Here is an 18,067-nt window from a genome sequence, read left to right on the forward strand (position 1 = left end):
AGGAAGAGGAATTAAGGGTAAGGGAGAAGTTGCAGTCCTCAATCCACAGCTTCTAAAGGCACAAAGGTTGGATCAGGTCAGATCAGATAACCCAAAAGTTGAATAAGACTAAAAAAGACATAAGATTCATTATATTCCAAATGAAACACATGACTTACAGAAATAATTTCAGGGAAACAGAATCCTTCAAAGGGACTGGCCAAAGGTCACACTCTCCGCAGAATATCTATCAGAAACTTGGGGGGTATAAAGCAGAATCTGTCCTTTTGTGGGTCAAAATCCTGAATATTTTCAGAAATTGAAGAATCACTTTTTTAACCAGAAACAGCCATACTGGAAGGGAGCCTGAACTAAGCCCAACAAACCACTCCTATTCAGAATAAGTGAGACCAAGACATATGTCTACAATTGTTTCTTTTGACAAGAATTTCTGAAGACCTATTTTTTATCAGAAAAATCTCCTTAAGGATAGGCATAGGTTTCTGGCTAGGTAGAGTTGTATTCTCTGCTCCTTCTCCCGGGCATACCTCTCAACTGTACAGCTTTTCACATAATGTCCAGATTTCTGCCTTATATTTTTGGTCTATTTTTTCCATAGAATTGTGTTTTTCTGGCAAATCACTAAAGATTAAAATCAGAAAATAACAGACATTTGAGTTCTGGACCCAATACCCTTCAGACAATTCATGTATTCTAGCAATTCTGTAGGTTTGTAAGAGCAACATTTAAAAATTGCCCCTATTTTTCCCCATTACTTATGGCTTTGTCCAGATTTCTTGCTCTAAGAGGTCACGAGGTATGCTCCAAGGACAAACAGGAGTGGTTCTCCCTTGCTAACAAAGGGTATTCCAACAGCCGCACAAGACATGGGTAACCTCCGGGTTCATGGTAGCTGTAGGGACTATACCACTGGGTACCAGGGAAAAACATGAATGGTCTGAGGAACCAGTTTTGGCCACAGCAAAATCAATGATCTGCTCTTAGGGCACTAAAAGCCTGCTATGTTGACAAAGGCTGTTTAATAATTTTCTTCTTTTTGTGACTGGAAGAAAGAACAGAGGAACCAATAGGTTGTTCCATGGTTAAGCCAAAAGATACTCAATTCCCTGGGAAGCCAGGAATCAGTGGTCTGTAAAATAAGTAAAGTAGTAAATTAATATAACTTTCCCCCCACAAATACAGAGTAAAAAGCACTTTACAGGTACATATGAGGTTACTAAGCTAGCCGCCCCATAGCCCTTACAAGCCTAGTCATGTTAATCCTGAGTTGCCTCAATTGTATTTGGTTAGATGGATGTAATTCACACCCTACCTCAGAAAAAAATGCTCCCAATTGAAAGTAATTAGAAGTCATGTGACAGTCATTATTTTTAAAGCTACGAAAAAGCATTTTAATATTTCACAGAAAAAAAAACTGCAATTGATGTCAAAATAAAATGGTAGTCCCCCCCCCCACACACACACACACACAAAGCAAACTTTTCTGCCCAGCACTGACATAGCATTAGTCAACCACTGATACTTGAAAGTCAGCAAGAGGAGTGCTTTTCGGTGGCACAACATTTCTGAACAGCTTAATGCCCAAACCTGCCTTTTTTTTAAATTTTATTAATTTTTTCACATATAACAAAACAAGTACAATAAATCATACAGAGAATTCAATTAAAATAAAATAATTCTAAAACATATTTACAGAGTCAGTAACAAATAGCATCAGGTATCAAGAGTCATCATAAACATTAACAATTTGACAATTCAGCAACTGATCTATATTCAACTATTTGTTTAAAAGTTCTTTTGTTCTTCTTAGGTCTTAGTGAGAATGTTGAAATGTATCTGATGCACTGCAGTGACAATTTTGATGAATTCTCTAAAATTTGGAAAACAGTCCATTTTCCATTTTACAGTGACTACCTTGCAACTGTTAAAGTCCAAAAAATAGAGAAGTATTGTGGTTTTATGCACTGTGGAACAGGTGCATTCAACAAAATTAAGGATTCCAAAACATTACAACTGACAAACCACAATGCATTTAAGAAATTCCTGAAAGTCAAACCAAAACATTCTATTTTTTTCACAACCATAAACATGTGATACTAGTCAACGTTTACATTTTTTTGTACAATGCTAATACGGATGGGAAAATTTTTTTAACATTTTACTTCTTTTATAAAGTGAAATGAATTTTCTATGTAAATATTTTCAAATATATACCAAATTAAAAGTATTACCAACAAATTTGAATTCTTTGAAGAATGATTACTTGTATGCAAATTATCATTTGAGAAAAATTAAAAAAAAAAAACCATCAATCGTAATACTAATCTATAACGATTTACTTAAATTTGATAGAGATGGAATAATATTTCATTATATTTCTTTATTCATTAATAGTAACCCCTCAATGAGGGCATACTTTGTTTTAATCTTATTAATCATTTGTATTAAAATTAGAGCTAATATGACGAATATTTTTATATGACCAGTTAAGATATCTCATCGGTTAACCATTTATTTTTCTCCATAATATGACCAATACATGACATTTTCTTTAAGATGCATTTTTTTTAATTTGTCTGCTTGTATTAACTTTTTTGTATAATCTATGCATCATACAGTGAAAAAACAAGTTTTAAGAGAATAATATTTAAAAATATTTTTTTTGTATTCCTTAACAAAATCTGAACTTGCTGAACAGCAGTAAGTTTTTTTCAAAAAAGTTTTAGCTATCCATATCATTTTATTATTAATATTCAGAGATTATGAAATAGGTTTCAACTTAGAATTTTCACAAAAAAATATGCATTGTTTTCCCTTTGAGCTTCATATGATGTATTAAGCAAATTAAAAAATAAATAAATAAAACTAGCAAAACTACAGAATATATACTTTTCAAGATATGGGAATCCTATACTACCTTCTTTCAAAACCTACCTTTTTAGTCAGCTCAGCTCAAGCTGACTGGGTGACTGGAGCATGCCCTACAGGCTTTTTTTTAGCTGGCTGGCTGTTGCATCATTAGTAGACTATAACCCGTACACCTAAGGCGTTTGCGGCAGTGATCCATATAATGAACATCTAAGTAAATACATTAAAGGAGTCATCTCAATCTGGCAATGGGTTAGTGCTTAAGAAAAAGATGAGAAGGGTTACTGAGGGGTGCTAAGTACTTGCTGTTGACAAAAGTTTTAGGCATACAAAAAGTGAATGGGCTTAATGTCTACTGGGGTTCAAGCTAAGTCGTTCTTGATAAGAATGTGACACTGTGCCTCTATTGCAAGGTGACTTTGAGATTTTTTTCTTGACTTGTTGGGAGACCAGATGAGACTCTAGTGGAAGGGATATGAAGCCTGTTCCAGACAATCAGTAGTCTGAGACACCTGTCCACCAACATGTCCTATTTATACTGCAGGCAAGGTTTAGGCCCATTGATTGGGTAATTCTGATGCTCTTTGTTTTGCAGATATGCAGAAGAGCCAGAGTGGAGGTCTGAGGATGCCCTGAAGGTCCCATATAAAATCATCCCTCAACAGTCTGTAGATGACAGAGTACAGAGAGTGGTCTTTGGGAGGACCCACTTAGGACTTTTTTACACCCTGTATTCTTTTCTGAGGAAACCCTGTGGATGTTCTAGTTGTTGCATGCACCTGGTCAGGTACATACTTAAGGGGACACTGTACACAATGACTGGTCTGATGAGGGCTGAGTACACTGGAATGATTACTTCCTTGGAACTAGATACCATACCCTTGCTTATAAACTGTGCATCATAAAATGATTTCCTTACTACTGGTTGAAAGGTCAGGTTGCTATCTACATGCACCCCTAAATCCATGACTGCCAGGTCTACTCTTAGTGGTGTGTTATCAACCTGGTAGTTTCCAGCAGTAGCCTACTTCCCAAATTATATGGAGTTTTAGACTGTGGCTCTGGCATCAGTTATTTGCCTGTGCCAGGCCTTCTTGGGAGGGTATTACTGTTGTGGGGAGATTCTAGGACTGCACCTAGTTTAATAGTCTAAGCTTGGTCAGCCAAAGGCCCTTAATGTTGACCTTGACTTCAGAGAAGATAATGCCAAAAAACAATGGACCCAGCAAAGAGCCCTGAGGGATGCCACTAGTGACAGGCCTCTTGGTGGAGATGGACTCCTCTATCCAAACTTCTTGGATCGTATAGGTTCATGGGTGTTTACTAGGATGTGAGCCAGATGACTATCCAGTTTTTGTCTACAATGCGAGAGTGGGCTACATAAACCTCTAGTTGTATTACTAGTTGCTTTGTTTTTGTCACTATTAATCATCATCCAATTAAAATAAAAATCCTGAGATGTGAAAAACTATTGCTAAATAAGTGGTAAATACTAATGGTCAGTGGAAAGCTCAAATGGCAGAGTTGAAAATAGAAAATGGGAAAACTGGGATACTTTTTTTTCTAGGTATTTCACTGGAATGTCAATAACTCCACAAGAAATTAGGAAGAGTTTTAAGTTAACATGATGGAATTCAGAGTAATGTGCTTAGCAGATAGAGGTTCATGTAAAAATAAATATTTTATGAGAAAATGTATGACAATTTAATGCATGAGTAAAGAATAAACTTACTAGCTGATAGTAGGTAATCCTAGGACCATCTTCTGCAGCGATAAACCACCAAGCAGCAGCTCCAACTGTAGCAGCTCCAACATAACCTGAAATTAATTTACAGTACAACAAATTAATATAATTACAGAACTGTATGCTTACTTTAGTAATGACCATTACCCAAATGGTGAGAAGCACTATGTAGTGTAGCAGCAATCCTTACCTAGCTGGTCAATGCCTGCTAGACACACTTACACAAATACATGCTGCAAGCATATGCAACTACAAGGGAACCATAAAACAGTTAGCAAACTGTAATACCTTTTCATAACATTTATATTTTAAAAATATGTTGGTTTCAATAAACTAGGCTAAAAGGTGCTTACATAATACCCAGAAAAGGACTGCATCGTCAATCAGTAATGGAAAAAAGCACACTTTTGTTGACAGATGTAAATTGCAGGCAAGTTGTTCCACTTTGCTGATGAGCAAAAACTTCCAATGTAGAAAAACACAAAACTTAAAGAATTTAATACTTTGCAGAGTCTGGAATGGGACGTAACATATGCCTGCATTACTAATGCAGTATTCAAATTATGCTGGAAAAAAGCCTCAACAAATCAATTTTCCAAGCCATGTTTCTTAACTGAATATAACAGAACTTGGCTTCATCTCACAGTCTTACTATGGGCTATACTGCTAGTTACTATTACAAATTTTTCCTAGATGTAACACATTTAATCCTACAGTAGGATACTGAGAAGTGCATTACGGGTTCAAAGAATATGCTAATGTACTGCACAAGCAATGTACTCTTACCCTATCAGTTGATCTAATCATATGTTAGATGGTTCTCTCTCATTTATACACATTTCTCACACTCTGGGACATCCACATGCCTCCCTGATGCAGGCTGCAATTTCAAGTACCATCTATATAAGCATACTCATCCCTGGAGCCCATCATTTTATCACCTAGCAAGCACTCACCTGGAAATTAAGAAAAGGTGTCACATTATTAAAACAGTCTAGGAGTTTAGTGCACAGAATTAAGGCCATGAGCTGCTAACCATCTTCATGCAATAAGGCAACCGTCATAGGCTACTCAACAAGAGCTTGGAGGGATTTCACAGACTGGTTTACAGAACAAAGCTACTGTTTATAGTTCACTGTGTTCCAACTCTGTGGATTAGTCTACTGCATACAGACATTACTAAGGTGGAGACCCTTTGACTGCCCTCCTAATCCTCTAAGCAATCAATCTCTTTGCAGATACCAACCCTGATAACTCTACCAGCTAGGCCACTACTAGGAAGATTCTTGGTTGGCTGGACTTCCAGCACTGATTACTTCTCCCAATACAGAAACTAATAAAACTGTACATAAAGCCTGCATTAGCACCTAAACTTTCTTTGTTTGGGTTGGTAAAAGCAGCAGTATGAATCTTTGCGGTCTATGCCTCCGGAGCAAGAACACATGACAAATCAAATAAACAGCACCTGAGAGTGCTCTGGCCGCCTTTAGCTGCACAACAGTCGGTGCTGGAAATCTGGTATCCTGTGAAACAGGAGAAAAATACAGCAGATGTATGCAGAAATATTCAAGATCAGCAAAACGCTTTAGAATATATGAAGCTGAATAAAAAAATGACTTGGCTGAAAAAATACTAAACTCTTGTTCAGATGGCCTTGTAAAAATATAAAAGTCAGGAACTAATTTTCAGAACATAATGAAAGAATGGGAGGCAATCCAGGAAGACATCTGCTAGAAACCGATACTGCAGAACAGAGCTAGTATGGGTCAAATTTTAGATGTGCAGTGATCCCAGAAAATTAAGAGGATACTAAATGCGTTAAACACATACACCAGTACTTCAGAACTTGGACATAGGTACTATAACATGAAATAATTGTTACAGTTCAAAACATATTTGCTTCTAGTAAAAACAACCTAGCCCCATCATGCCTAAAATTTCAAAAAAAGTCATGTTCCATCTGTGTTGTCTATCTTCATCTATTCTTGACTTGTGGATGTACGGTTGCGATCCTTGGAACCGATCCGGCTCGCGTCAGCCAAAAATCTCTCAATCTGCTAGCCTACCCACAACGCCCCTCTCAACATTACCTCAGATCGAGTTTGCCATCATACTGAAGGCACCCTCACTCCAGCCAGAAACCTTGTCCAATGTATCCCTAACAAAAACCCAGGACAGGATGTTGCTCCAACAGAAATCCAAACGTGGGAGGGATGCAAGAACAGATGAAGATCGACAACACAGATGGAAAGTTATGGTAAGACATAACTTCTTTACCTGATGTTGTCAATCTTCATCTATTCCTGATTTGTGGAACACAGTTCCTAGCTACCTCAAATCCTGGGTGGCCCTATGGAAGAATATTTCTGAGAACCAAAGGAGGCTCTTCCTCTGGAGACCACATCCAATTTATGAGTAATAAAAGTATGTGGTATAGCCTAAGTTGCAGCTGCGCAAATTTCTGACATAGAAGCTTTAGAATGAAAAACAGCTGAAGTCACCATAGATTTGGTAGAATGTGCCTTCACTGGCAAAGGGAGACTTAAGTTTTCTTTTGTGTAAATGACGGAAATGCAATCCCTTAACCATCTAGACAGAGTAACCTTAGACACAGGTTTGTCAAAGGTTGCACTTGCAAAGGACACAAACAACTGTTCTGATTGTCTAAGTTGCTTAGTTCTATCCAGACAAAAACGTAATTACCTGTGCACATCAAGAAGGTGCAGGCAGTATTCGCCTTTATTAGAAACATTTGGGAAAAAATACAGGCAAGTCTATGGATTGATTGATATTGGTCTCTGAAATCACTTTAGGAAGAAAGATTGGGTTTGTTCTCAATGATGCTCTGTCTTTATGTTAAACTAAATAAGGGGCTTTAGAACATAGAGCCTGTAATTCAGAGACTCGTTTCAACAAAGTGACAGCTGTGAGAAGCAATGTTTTCCAAGAAAAAAAATTTAAGTCACAGATAGCTGCAGGTTCAAATGGGGGTAAAGTAAGAGATTGCAGTACAATACTCAAGTCCCATGGCGGTAGTGCATCCTTGAAAGGGGCTTTAAATGGAAGGTGCCTTGAAGAAAAACCTTACAAAGCCTGTGGGAGATTAAAGGCTGGTCACCGATACAGTTATGGAAATTTGAAATGGCCTTAATTGTAAAAGTAGAAGCTCCTTACCAAAAATGATAGTCAGAAACTCAAACGTTTTCTACTGGCGCTGAAAAAGGATCCAGACCATTATCAAAAGCCCAAAAAGAAAATATCCTCCATTTACTACAGTACAGATTCCTGGTGGATGGTTTATAGGATGCCAACAAAATGTGTCATACAGGAAAAGGAATTTCATTATGCCTGGCAACTAACGGAGTTGGAGAAACCAAGCAGTTAGCTTGAGGGTCTGAAGAGTGCACTAGTCCCTGAGGATGGCACAGAAAGTCCGGAAGTGGGTCCAGAATCCATGAGTGGTGGAAGTAGATGAGGCCAGAGAAGGGAAACCATACCTGTTGAGGCCAGTAAGATGCAATGAAAATCACTTTGCTTCTCAACAGAGCTTTCTTGAAAAAAAGAGGGATTAGAGGGAAGAGGGGAGGGCATAAAGGAGGTCCGGGGGGCCAATTGTGGAGAAGGGCGTCTCTGGGGGACTTCCCCTGAGGGGGAATTAGGGCAAAGTAGCTTCTTCACATGTTGTTCAGGGGTGAAGCAAACAGCAAGGCTGACCCCAGTGAAGAAAGATCTTATTCCCTACTCTGGAGTTCAGAGACTGCTTGTGAGGCATTAGGCTGCATCTGCTCAGTTTGTCTGCAATCTCATTTGAACTCCGCGGATGTGCGTAGCTATCAGAAAGTGTTTGGAAGTTATGGCCCATTGCCATATTCTAAGGGCTTCTTGACACAGTGGATAGGACTTGGTTCCCCCTTGTTTGTTGATATACCAGACTATGGACATGTTGCCTGAATAGCTATCGTCCTATGAGGTAAGGTAGGATGAAATGCTTACAATGCCAGAAGCACTGCCCTTAGCCCTAGAACACTAATATGCAGATTGTCCTTGGAGGGGGACCAAGTGCCTTGGACTGCCTTCCTGAGATGATGCCTCCCCACCCCATCTGGAGAGCATCCATGGTCACTATGGGCTTGGATTACATCTACCAGGGTAAGTCGTTTCTGCATCAGCTGGATATGAAGACCAAATGATTCATGGGGTGGGTTAAAATAGACCACTGGTTCGTAAGTAGCCATTGGAGAAGTCTCATGTAAAACCTTGCCATTGGAATTAATGTGATCGCTGCTGCCATGGAGCCCAATGCCTGCAGAATCTGCTGAACTGGAATTTTGTTTAAGCAAAGGAGAGGGTGAACCTGCGATTGTATGTTATGCAACCTGTGGAGGGGAAGTGATGCCACACAAGAAAGAGTATCGAGACAAGCTCCGATGAATTCCATATCCTGAGAAGGGGTTAGCTGAGACCTCGCAAGATTGACAGTGATGCCCAACTGTTGAGATAGTTCCAGAATGAAGTCCATAGTTTGTAGTAGTAGATGCCTGGTGGAAGCGGTGAGAAGCCAGTCGTCCAGGTAAGGAAAAACTCAGAATTCGTGCAACCTGAAATGTACCATGACTTTTGCCATGCATGTGGTGAGACCCAAAGGACAGCACTCTGAATTGGTAATGTTTGGCTCCTAGCTGAAACTGAGAAACTTTGAGCGTTTGTCCATCTTTACGTGGTAATATGCATCTTTATAAATTTGATAGAGGACATCCAATCATTTTTCTCTAAGAAGGGAAGAACTGACTGAACAGTGACCATCCGGAATTTTGACTGTTGGACAAATTTGTTCAGAATACTAAGATCCAAAATTGGTCACGAGTGCCCTGTTTTCTTTGGCATTAAAAAGAATCTTGAGTAAAACCCAGATTCTAATTGGTCTCGTGGGACATCTAGGATGACTCTTTCTAGCAGCTTTTGTATCTCTAATACTGCTTGATCTCTCTGACTGGATGGAACATCGACGAGTCTTGCTGGAGTTCTCAGGTAAAGAGTAAAAGGGATTAGATAACCTCTGGAAATGATCCTTAGCGCACCCAGGCATCGGTAGTTATGCGTCGCCAGGAGTTTGAGTGCAAGGAAAATCTTCCCCCGACTGCCTTCAGAGGTAAGCAATCAGGCCCCCTTTCAGGAGCACTGGCAGGGTTTTCCACAGAATGAGTCCCTGGAACCCTGACTCTGCAGATCACCTCTGCCTCTGGGATGGCATATTCCATTGCAACTCCCACTCTGCCCTGAGGGGAGTGTGAACCACATATGTTCTGGAATTTCTTGAACCACATCTTGCCACTCTTGATTCCTGGAGTATGATCATTAAGGAGTGAAAAAACGTATGCCCACAGCAGAGAGTCTTTCCATCCTTTTCACACCTGGATAGTTTCCTTTACTTTTGGTCCAAACAAAGAGGATTCGTCAAAGGGAGCATTGACAAAGGAAGACTTGAATGGTTCAGCAAACTCGCACAGGCACATCCAAGCGTGTTGCCAAACAGCAGCACCTGAACCTGACGACCTGGTCGTCCCTTCAGCTGCATGTGCAATGTGCCTCACGGACGAATTTGAAATAGACTCGAGGGTAGCTAACTGGGAAGCCACTTTTTCTTGGACTCCCTCAGGGACAGCTCCCACTAGGGTATCTGACAAGTCCTTGACCAGACCCCTTTGAAGTCTAGTAAAGTGTGCCAAAAAATTTAAAGACCTGATAGAGAAGGTTGATGACTCATAGTCCCACTTCCCAAAATTGTCCATCGCCCTGGACTCTCAGTTTGGGGGATGTCCAGTAGAACTTTCCTCAGCTAGTTCTTTCTTGGTGGCAGCCGCTACCCCCATGGGATCAGCAACTAAGCCCTTTGCCCAATGTGGATGGTCTTCAGGAGTGGAAAGAATCTTGTCAGGTCTCTGGGGGACAGCTTCTATAGAAGTCAGAAGCCTTCCAAGCCCACTGAGTGATCAGCTTAATTAGGTCATCAGCAGGCAGGGTCACCCAGGAGGTAGACGGGCGAGCACCAAAGGCCTAAAAGTACACCGATTCCTCAGAGGAAGGGTCTTTGGCTTCCAATCACCCCTCTGTTTCAGGATCTCAAGAATGTCTCCAAAGGAGACATCTTCCAGGGGTGACCATGGGGAACCCTCCCCTTCATCGAAATCTGCGTCATCCATGAAGGATTCCTCGGGAGAATCAAGGTGTTTCCTCTCACATGATCTCTTGCAAGAAGGCTCTTCAGTGGGAACATCTGAAGAGGACTTGGAAGAGGGGATACCTATAGTAAGCAATTCTTACGACCTTGGGGCTCACTGTCTAGGGGTCAAGGTTGGCGGTAGAACCGAAAAATCTGGTGTCACAGGGAGAGACTCTGGTAACAAAGGAGGCACCTGAGATGAGGCAGTGGCCAAAGCTCTTTCCATTGCTTGCAAAGCAGGGCCCCCCTAAGGAGGGATGGGAGCCCAGAACAGAGACAAACTCAGAACCGGGGTCACCATCCCACCCAGAGAGACCCACCTGACAAACCAGAACCAAGGAGGGGTCCTATGCCGGCTCAGCCCGAAGAGGCAAGACCGGCTCTATAGAAAAACTTGGGTCTGCCATCGAGCCCATTGGGCCCAATGGTGAAGACATGGTACCAGGAACCCGACGGTGCCACAGGCACTGAAGGGGTCAGAGCCAGACTCGAAGAAAAGAAAGTTGTCAACTCTGAAGTCATTGGTACCTGTGAAGTTGGAGTCGAGAGCTCTAAAGCCTGTGAAGAGGTCAGAGGAGAATAAGAAGGGGTCATAGGGGAGAAAGCCCCTGCACCAGAGGGGAGAGGAGACTGAAGATGAAGGATGACCCCTGGGCTGTCAAGATCTGATCCACCAACCTTACAATACCCACTTCAGAGAGACTTCTGGTGGGGCGAATGGACAACAAAGGAGGAGACTCAGATCTCTCCAGGTAAGGGGCAGGGAGTTGTCCAACAAAGGGATATGAGGGGTAAATAAGTGGCCCTGGGTTTAGTGGAAACACCAGGCTTTGGCACTGTCTGCAGGACCGTGAGGGTATCAGCGCCAGCATGGCAGTAGTGACAGTTGGTGCCGGGGTTAGAATGGTAGTGGTCAAGGATTTAGTAAGTGTCGTGGTCAGTGACAAAGGCACCGGCAAGGCTCTCTGTGCCGAAGATTCTGACCTCTCCAAAAGCTTTGGATCTTTAGATTTTGTTTCTGAAGAGGAAGCTTCAGATGCATGTTTACGCTTCTTAACAGTCTGTGCCGAAGGAGACGTCAGCACCAAATGGGAGGATTGTGATCCAGAGGCTGGAGGAAACTGGTTGGCCTTGGACATGGCTTCTTTGAACGGGGCTTTAAGGAGCTCTTTGAGAACGAGTTTTTCCTCTCTGCCAGAGTTCTGTTGCTGAAACCCTGGCAGAATGTACAGTCAGTCAAGTGGGGAACACCTAAGCAATATACATAACATTCATGGTTATCAGAGATTGGCATTTTTCTGCTGCACTCTGTACACTGTTTGAAGCCCGTAGTGGAGCATTTAGGTTTTTCCACCATCGTGCTGAATAAAAAGGGTAGGAGAGGCAGAGAGAAAGAAAAGAATGAAGAACGAACAGAAAAAATTCAGTCACAGCACAAGAAGAAATCTACCAGCGATGGAAGAAAGATTACCAACGGTAAAGATGGGGGGAGAACTACCAACAATGGTAGAGGGAAAAAATACAAACGGTAAAAGGAAACCACACACTCACTAAGGGTAGACCCAGATTTTTAAAACTAGAGAATAAAGGGTTTTCAGAGAACTATTAATGAAAGTAAATAAAAAGTTTTACTTGGCTACGAGAGAGGAGCTGGCTGATGCTTCTGGTCGTAAGAGCAGCAAATGAGATCTGAGGTAATGTGGAGAGGGGCACTGTGGGTAGACTAGCAGCTCAAGAGATTTTTGGTTGACGTGAGCTATATATCAGCTGGATTGGTTCCAAGAATCAAAACCGTACACCTACAAGTTAAGAATAGATGAAGATTGACAACATTAGATCGACCAGTTTAAAAAAATGCAAAAAATGAAATGGTTGCAGCAGAAGGATAAAAACCCAATGATTGAAAGCATGAAAGTCTATGTTAAGAATGACAACCTAGATGGAAAAGTAGAAAATTCCTACCAGCGATTCATCTCTGCAGAGAACTTCACTTAAAGTTTAAGCATTTATGCTAGGCAACAGCTAAGTTACATCCACCCCCGAACTGCTCAACACCTTTCTTAGACACTTACCAAGCCCTAAATGAACTTGGAAAAATTAAGCCACGTCAGGCAAAAGATAAAGGAATAAATGTATCTATACTCAATTAATCGGAGTTGAGAAGCACATGAGTTACACCTGAGAATAAGACAGACCACTGAAGCCCTTTCCCTTTTTCAAGATGCAAGTAGAAGACTAAGTGAGAGATGATCATGAGTTTTCAACAATGGCAAAGGAATTTAGCAGAAACCAAACGACTGTGGAGGTAGACTGAGTGACACTCAGAGGAGGAACTAACAATATTTTTTTTCTTGCAGCATGAAAGATTTAGGCGGACTACCCTTGGTATGTATAACAAAAAAGAAGGTACGTTTTCTTTTTTGCCTAGGAAAACAGTTGACTGTGTGTGTGTGTGTGTGTGTGTGTGTGTGTGTGTGTGTTTTTAACGTAAAAAATACCAAAGTAATAAGTGAATTGCTGTCTATGCATGTTCTTCTACAGCAATGTAAGATCGTAATGTAATTTCCAGCAGTTTTGAAGGTAGCAGTTCTGAAGGGTGTAAATAGCATGGGAACGGGTTAAAGAGATCACAGGGGAAAGAAAACTGCTTACTCTAGACACCTTTTCAAAAAGATTAGATGTGCCCGTGACTTACAAATTGTATACCCTGTAAATATATCCCCCAGTTTCTCTAATATATTAAAAAAGGGATGAATAGTAATACAATCAATATCTTGAGGAAGAAATATTAAGTATGCTACACAGAAATACTGTTTGCAAGAGGAAAGTTAACTTGCTTAAACAAGTTACTTTTTCACTGGGAGGGTGGACTTTGCTTCAAAAAACACAAATTGATTGGTTATGAGAGCTGAATGTTTTTCATGAATGAAACACCATAAAGGAATGCACTAGAGGAAGAGGAATTGCTTATAAGGGGGTCTCCTTTCAGAAACTGTTTGACCACAGAGAAGAAAGTGGGGGAGATCCACAGGCAGTCAACCTGAGATGGCTGCAAGATGCACATGGATGGAAACATACGATACGCCATCTTTAAGTAGTTCCCACACATTTGAGAACCAGAGTTGCTACTTCCCTTTCAGGACCCCTGTTATTGGAAGACTTTCTAGTTGGTGCCTTGCATTTGTCACTGCAAGACTTTCTAGTAGCAGGCTTTCTCACTTCCTTTAGCTGTTCTCATGAAAAAAGGTGACTAAAAGGTATTACAATTGAATCATTCAGGCAATCAACTGTAGATGATTCATCAAACTCCCCTTGTGCTGTGTGACTATATCTGGTCTGTGAGGAAGTTTGTGGTAATTGCACTGGCAAATTCCAATAGGAGATAAAACCAATTTTGCCTGGGCCAAAACAAACAGTCATCACAATGCTTAGTAATTCTTTCTGAATCTTTGTAAGTACCTTGGAAAATTTTGGTGCCTTGCTTCACTTTTTTCGTATCTTGGAAAATATTTGAAAGGGTAAAGCATAGAGGCACACTTCTAACCAACAGAACAACAGAGCATCTTTTCTCCATGGCTGGCTGCAAGTCAGTCACAAATAGAACTTTTTTTAAAGGAGGTTACCAGACCTACTTAAAGTACTCCCCACATCTGGATCAAGTCCTGAAATGTGCTTGTACTGACCTTCCACTCATGAGAGTCTGTTGAGAGTCTGTTCAGAATTTGCTGAGTTGTCTGCCACAATGTTTTGCTCTGATGGAATGTAGAAAGTCTGAAGAGTCAGAGAATACAGATCAGCCAACTCCTCAAGCAATTAGTGCTAACCAGCAAAGAGGGTATTGTCCTTGTGCTACGTTGTTTGAGATACCACATCAGTATGGTATTGTCTGCACCACCTGTAAAGGGCCCAGAGCCCACAGATGGTGTAGAGATTTCAAAGCATGAATTACGACCATTACTTTTCCTTGATGTTTACGTGCTTTGGTCAGTCGAGTCCCATAAAAGTACAGTTTTGTACCTACCATAAATGTAGATGTTCGAGGATTCCATTGCTGCAGTCCTTACTATTGGGTATAGTCCCGATCCAGTCGTCCAATACCAGAGTATAGGGTCGGTCAGTCAGGATTAGACTGACTGACGCACGCCAGCACAGGGTACTCATGCGCATGACCGCCAGTATCAGTCTTTCTTGCCCCAGATGTCACAGAGAAAAAAAAAGAAGACAAGGCCCAAAATACCAAAAAAACAACATGAACAATATATACAAAAATGGTAAACCTAAATCACCACCACAACAACCACCCCTAAACAGAGGGGAAGGAGGAGGGAATAATCCAGATGCAAACAACTCATCCTCTAACATCTACATTTTAGGTACAAAACTGTACTCATCTTCGCCTTCCAGTCTTCCTGCAGTCCTTACTAGGTAAGGAGGCAAATCCAAGGTAAGGAGGGCTGGCAATCATAAAGAACAAGGAGCTGACAAAATGCTCTGCAAAACAGCTGTGGCAGAAGGAAAAGATAGAGTAGAGTGAGAAGAAGAAGGAGAGAAAGCTCCAGAAGTATGCACTTCTCTAAACTTAAACAGTTCCAAAATATCCTTAGTTGCTTTGAAATGCTGTTGAAGTGGCAGGAAGTGGCATCCCATGAGGAATGATCCTAGCTGTGAGCTGAACCCCCTTGCCAATGCAAAAAATAACAAAATGCAAAAATAAGTTGCCAATCCACAGTTTTTTGTTTTGTTTTGATCAAGTTGCCCTAAACAAGCAAAAGAAACAAACAACTGCTGAGACTGCCTAAAATCCTTAGTCTAACCCCGCGTAAGTAATAACGTAATATATTGTAAATCTATCTAAAGCAAAAAGGGGGTTTTCATTAAGGTAGTGAAATGAATAGTGTGGATCAAAGCCACACTAGAAACCTGGCCACACAAAAAAACACACTAGAAGTAAGGGATACCCGGAACATCCTGTAACAGTAAAGTTTCTGCCTGAGACCTATACCCAATAGTAAGGACTGCAGCAATGGAAGACGAAGAACATCCTTGCATTTTTACTCCCACGGACACTGCACCCCAAGCACAATCTGAAAAGTCTTTTTGGACACAATCAACTGGAGATGGAAAAGAAAGGGGAGTCCTGGATTGAGAACCATTTGAACTCTCCACCACTGCGATTCTCACCTTACAAACCCCAGCACAAGAATCTGAAATTCAAAAGGTGTACGTGCTAGGTCCACCCAAGTAGGTCCACAATTTTTTTTTTGGTACCACTGGACTTTTTTTTCATGTGTAGTTTGTCAAATAGTATGACAATCACGGATGCCATGAGGCACAGCACCCTAAGAATGTCTCCTGCAGGAGCTTGAAGTTGTTGAAAAACTCAAAGATCTGCTGGCAAGTTATTCCCTTTTCATTTGGGAGAAAGGCCTTTTGCTTGACTGAATCTACGAGACACCCCAAAAAGAATTTTGTGAGAGGGTTCATGTGAAATGCGACAGGAGGTTGGACATCTTTAAGGACTCAAACATCTGGGAGAACACACTGTAGAAATAAGTAAGTCATTTAAATAAGGAAAATATGGATGCCCTGTAATTTGCAGTGAGCCACCACAGAGACTAGATACTTTGCGAACACTCATGATGCAGTAGAGAGCCCAAAGGCTAAAGCAATGAAAATGTGATTCAGATACATCAAACCTTAGAAATTTCCTGAAAACTATCAGCAATGGGTATGTGATAGTAAGTATCTACCAGATCCACGTTACTGTAAGACAATAGTCTGGAAGCAGAATGAATCGTCGACATCTTGAATTTTGGAACTTTCACATAAAGGTTTAACAGGGCTCCTTACATGTTCCTTCTTTGGTACAAAAAATATCCTGGGATAAAAATCTTTGTCCATGGGATTTGCAGGTATTATTTCTAGGACCCCTGCTTCTAATATGTGTTGTATAGCTAGTGGAAACCGGTCCATCTGGTTTGATGGATGTGAAGGAATTCCCCCGACAGATGTGAAGGAATTCCCCCGACAGAAGAAGAGTCCATCTATTGCTAAGTGAATCCTTCCTGAATCACCTACAACACCCATATGTCTGAAACAGTCAGACCCGAGGCTAAGGGTTTGAGGATCAGTCGGTGTGAAAGGTAGGGAAAAGTACAGTTGTATACACTTACCATAAATGTAGATGTTCGAGTGTATTCACTGCTGCAATCATTACTCTTGGGTTATCCTGCTGGCAGGCTACCCTCAGCTGGCCTGAATTCCAAAGTCTAGGTCTGGCGTCGGTTGCTGTTGCCTCTTCCCTGACGGCAATGTGCTCCGTGTATAAAAGATGCAGCCAACGCCATTTTCTTCAGTTTTTCTTGCCCCAGATGTCAGGTGCCCCCAAAAAGTGAAGGCTGAAAATATGCCAATAAAATAAGCATGCATCAAAATATAGAATACCTTCATCTACAAGCAAATACACCACATAGGTTGTATAGATTAGAGAAGTGCAGCTAAGTTCCAGCAAAAAGAGATGGGGGATGGTGGAAGGGTAACCTGGACTGCAACAGTGAATACACTCAAACATCTACATTTATGTTAAGTGTACACAACTGTACTATGTTCTTCGCGTTTCACTGTTGCAGTCATTACTCTTGGGTTGAATCCCAAAGCTATGGTTGGGAGGCTGGAGTTAAACACCATCGGGAGCGGCTATGAGGCCCTGCAGAACTGCAGTGGCAAAGCCTGCCCTGGATTTAGAGTAGAGTGGTAAGTGATAGTGCTTTGTAAAGGTGTGCACTGAACTCCAGGTAACAGCCTCTAAAATGTCTTTGGTTGGTACTCCCCTGAGGAAGGCTGCTGAAGTGGCTGCTGCTCTGGTAGAATGTGGCCTAATGCCCTCAGGCACTGGCTTGCCATGTTGTGAATAGCAGAAACGAATGCAGTGGCCTATCCACTTTGATATGGTCTGCTCTGAGATAGCCTTTCCTTGTGATCCTGCAGCATATGCCACTAGTAGTTGCTCAGTCTTTCTGAAAGCTTTGGCTCTGTTCAAGTAGAAGCGTAGCTGTCTGTGTATGTCCAAAGAATGCAGAATTCTCTCCCCCTTATTCTGTGGGTTTGGATAAAAAGTAGGCAGATGAATAGTTTGGTTAAGGGCCACACTGGACACTACCTTAGGCATAAATGTCGGGTTTGTTCTCAGAGAAACCCTGTATGGATAAAAAATGATAAAAGGTTCCACAGCCATG

At 41.3% G+C, this 18,067-nt stretch overlaps 1 protein-coding gene across 1 annotated transcript in view; it reads right to left on the minus strand.

The window, feature by feature from the left end:
• The window catches only part of ATP2A2 (ATPase sarcoplasmic/endoplasmic reticulum Ca2+ transporting 2), a 1,687,617-nt gene that overhangs the window by 508,525 nt on the left and 1,161,025 nt on the right, over window positions 1–18,067 (minus strand). The window contains exon 20 of the mRNA XM_044069765.1: window positions 4,601–4,686. Within this exon, the coding sequence (XP_043925700.1) occupies window positions 4,601–4,686 (86 nt within the window). The remainder of the gene's footprint in view (window positions 1–4,600; window positions 4,687–18,067) is intronic.

This window comes from Protopterus annectens, chromosome 4.part0, assembly GCF_019279795.1.
Source record: "Protopterus annectens isolate FY-2018-M chromosome 4.part0, PAN1.0, whole genome shotgun sequence".
Classification (NCBI taxonomy): domain Eukaryota; kingdom Metazoa; phylum Chordata; order Ceratodontiformes; family Protopteridae; genus Protopterus; species Protopterus annectens.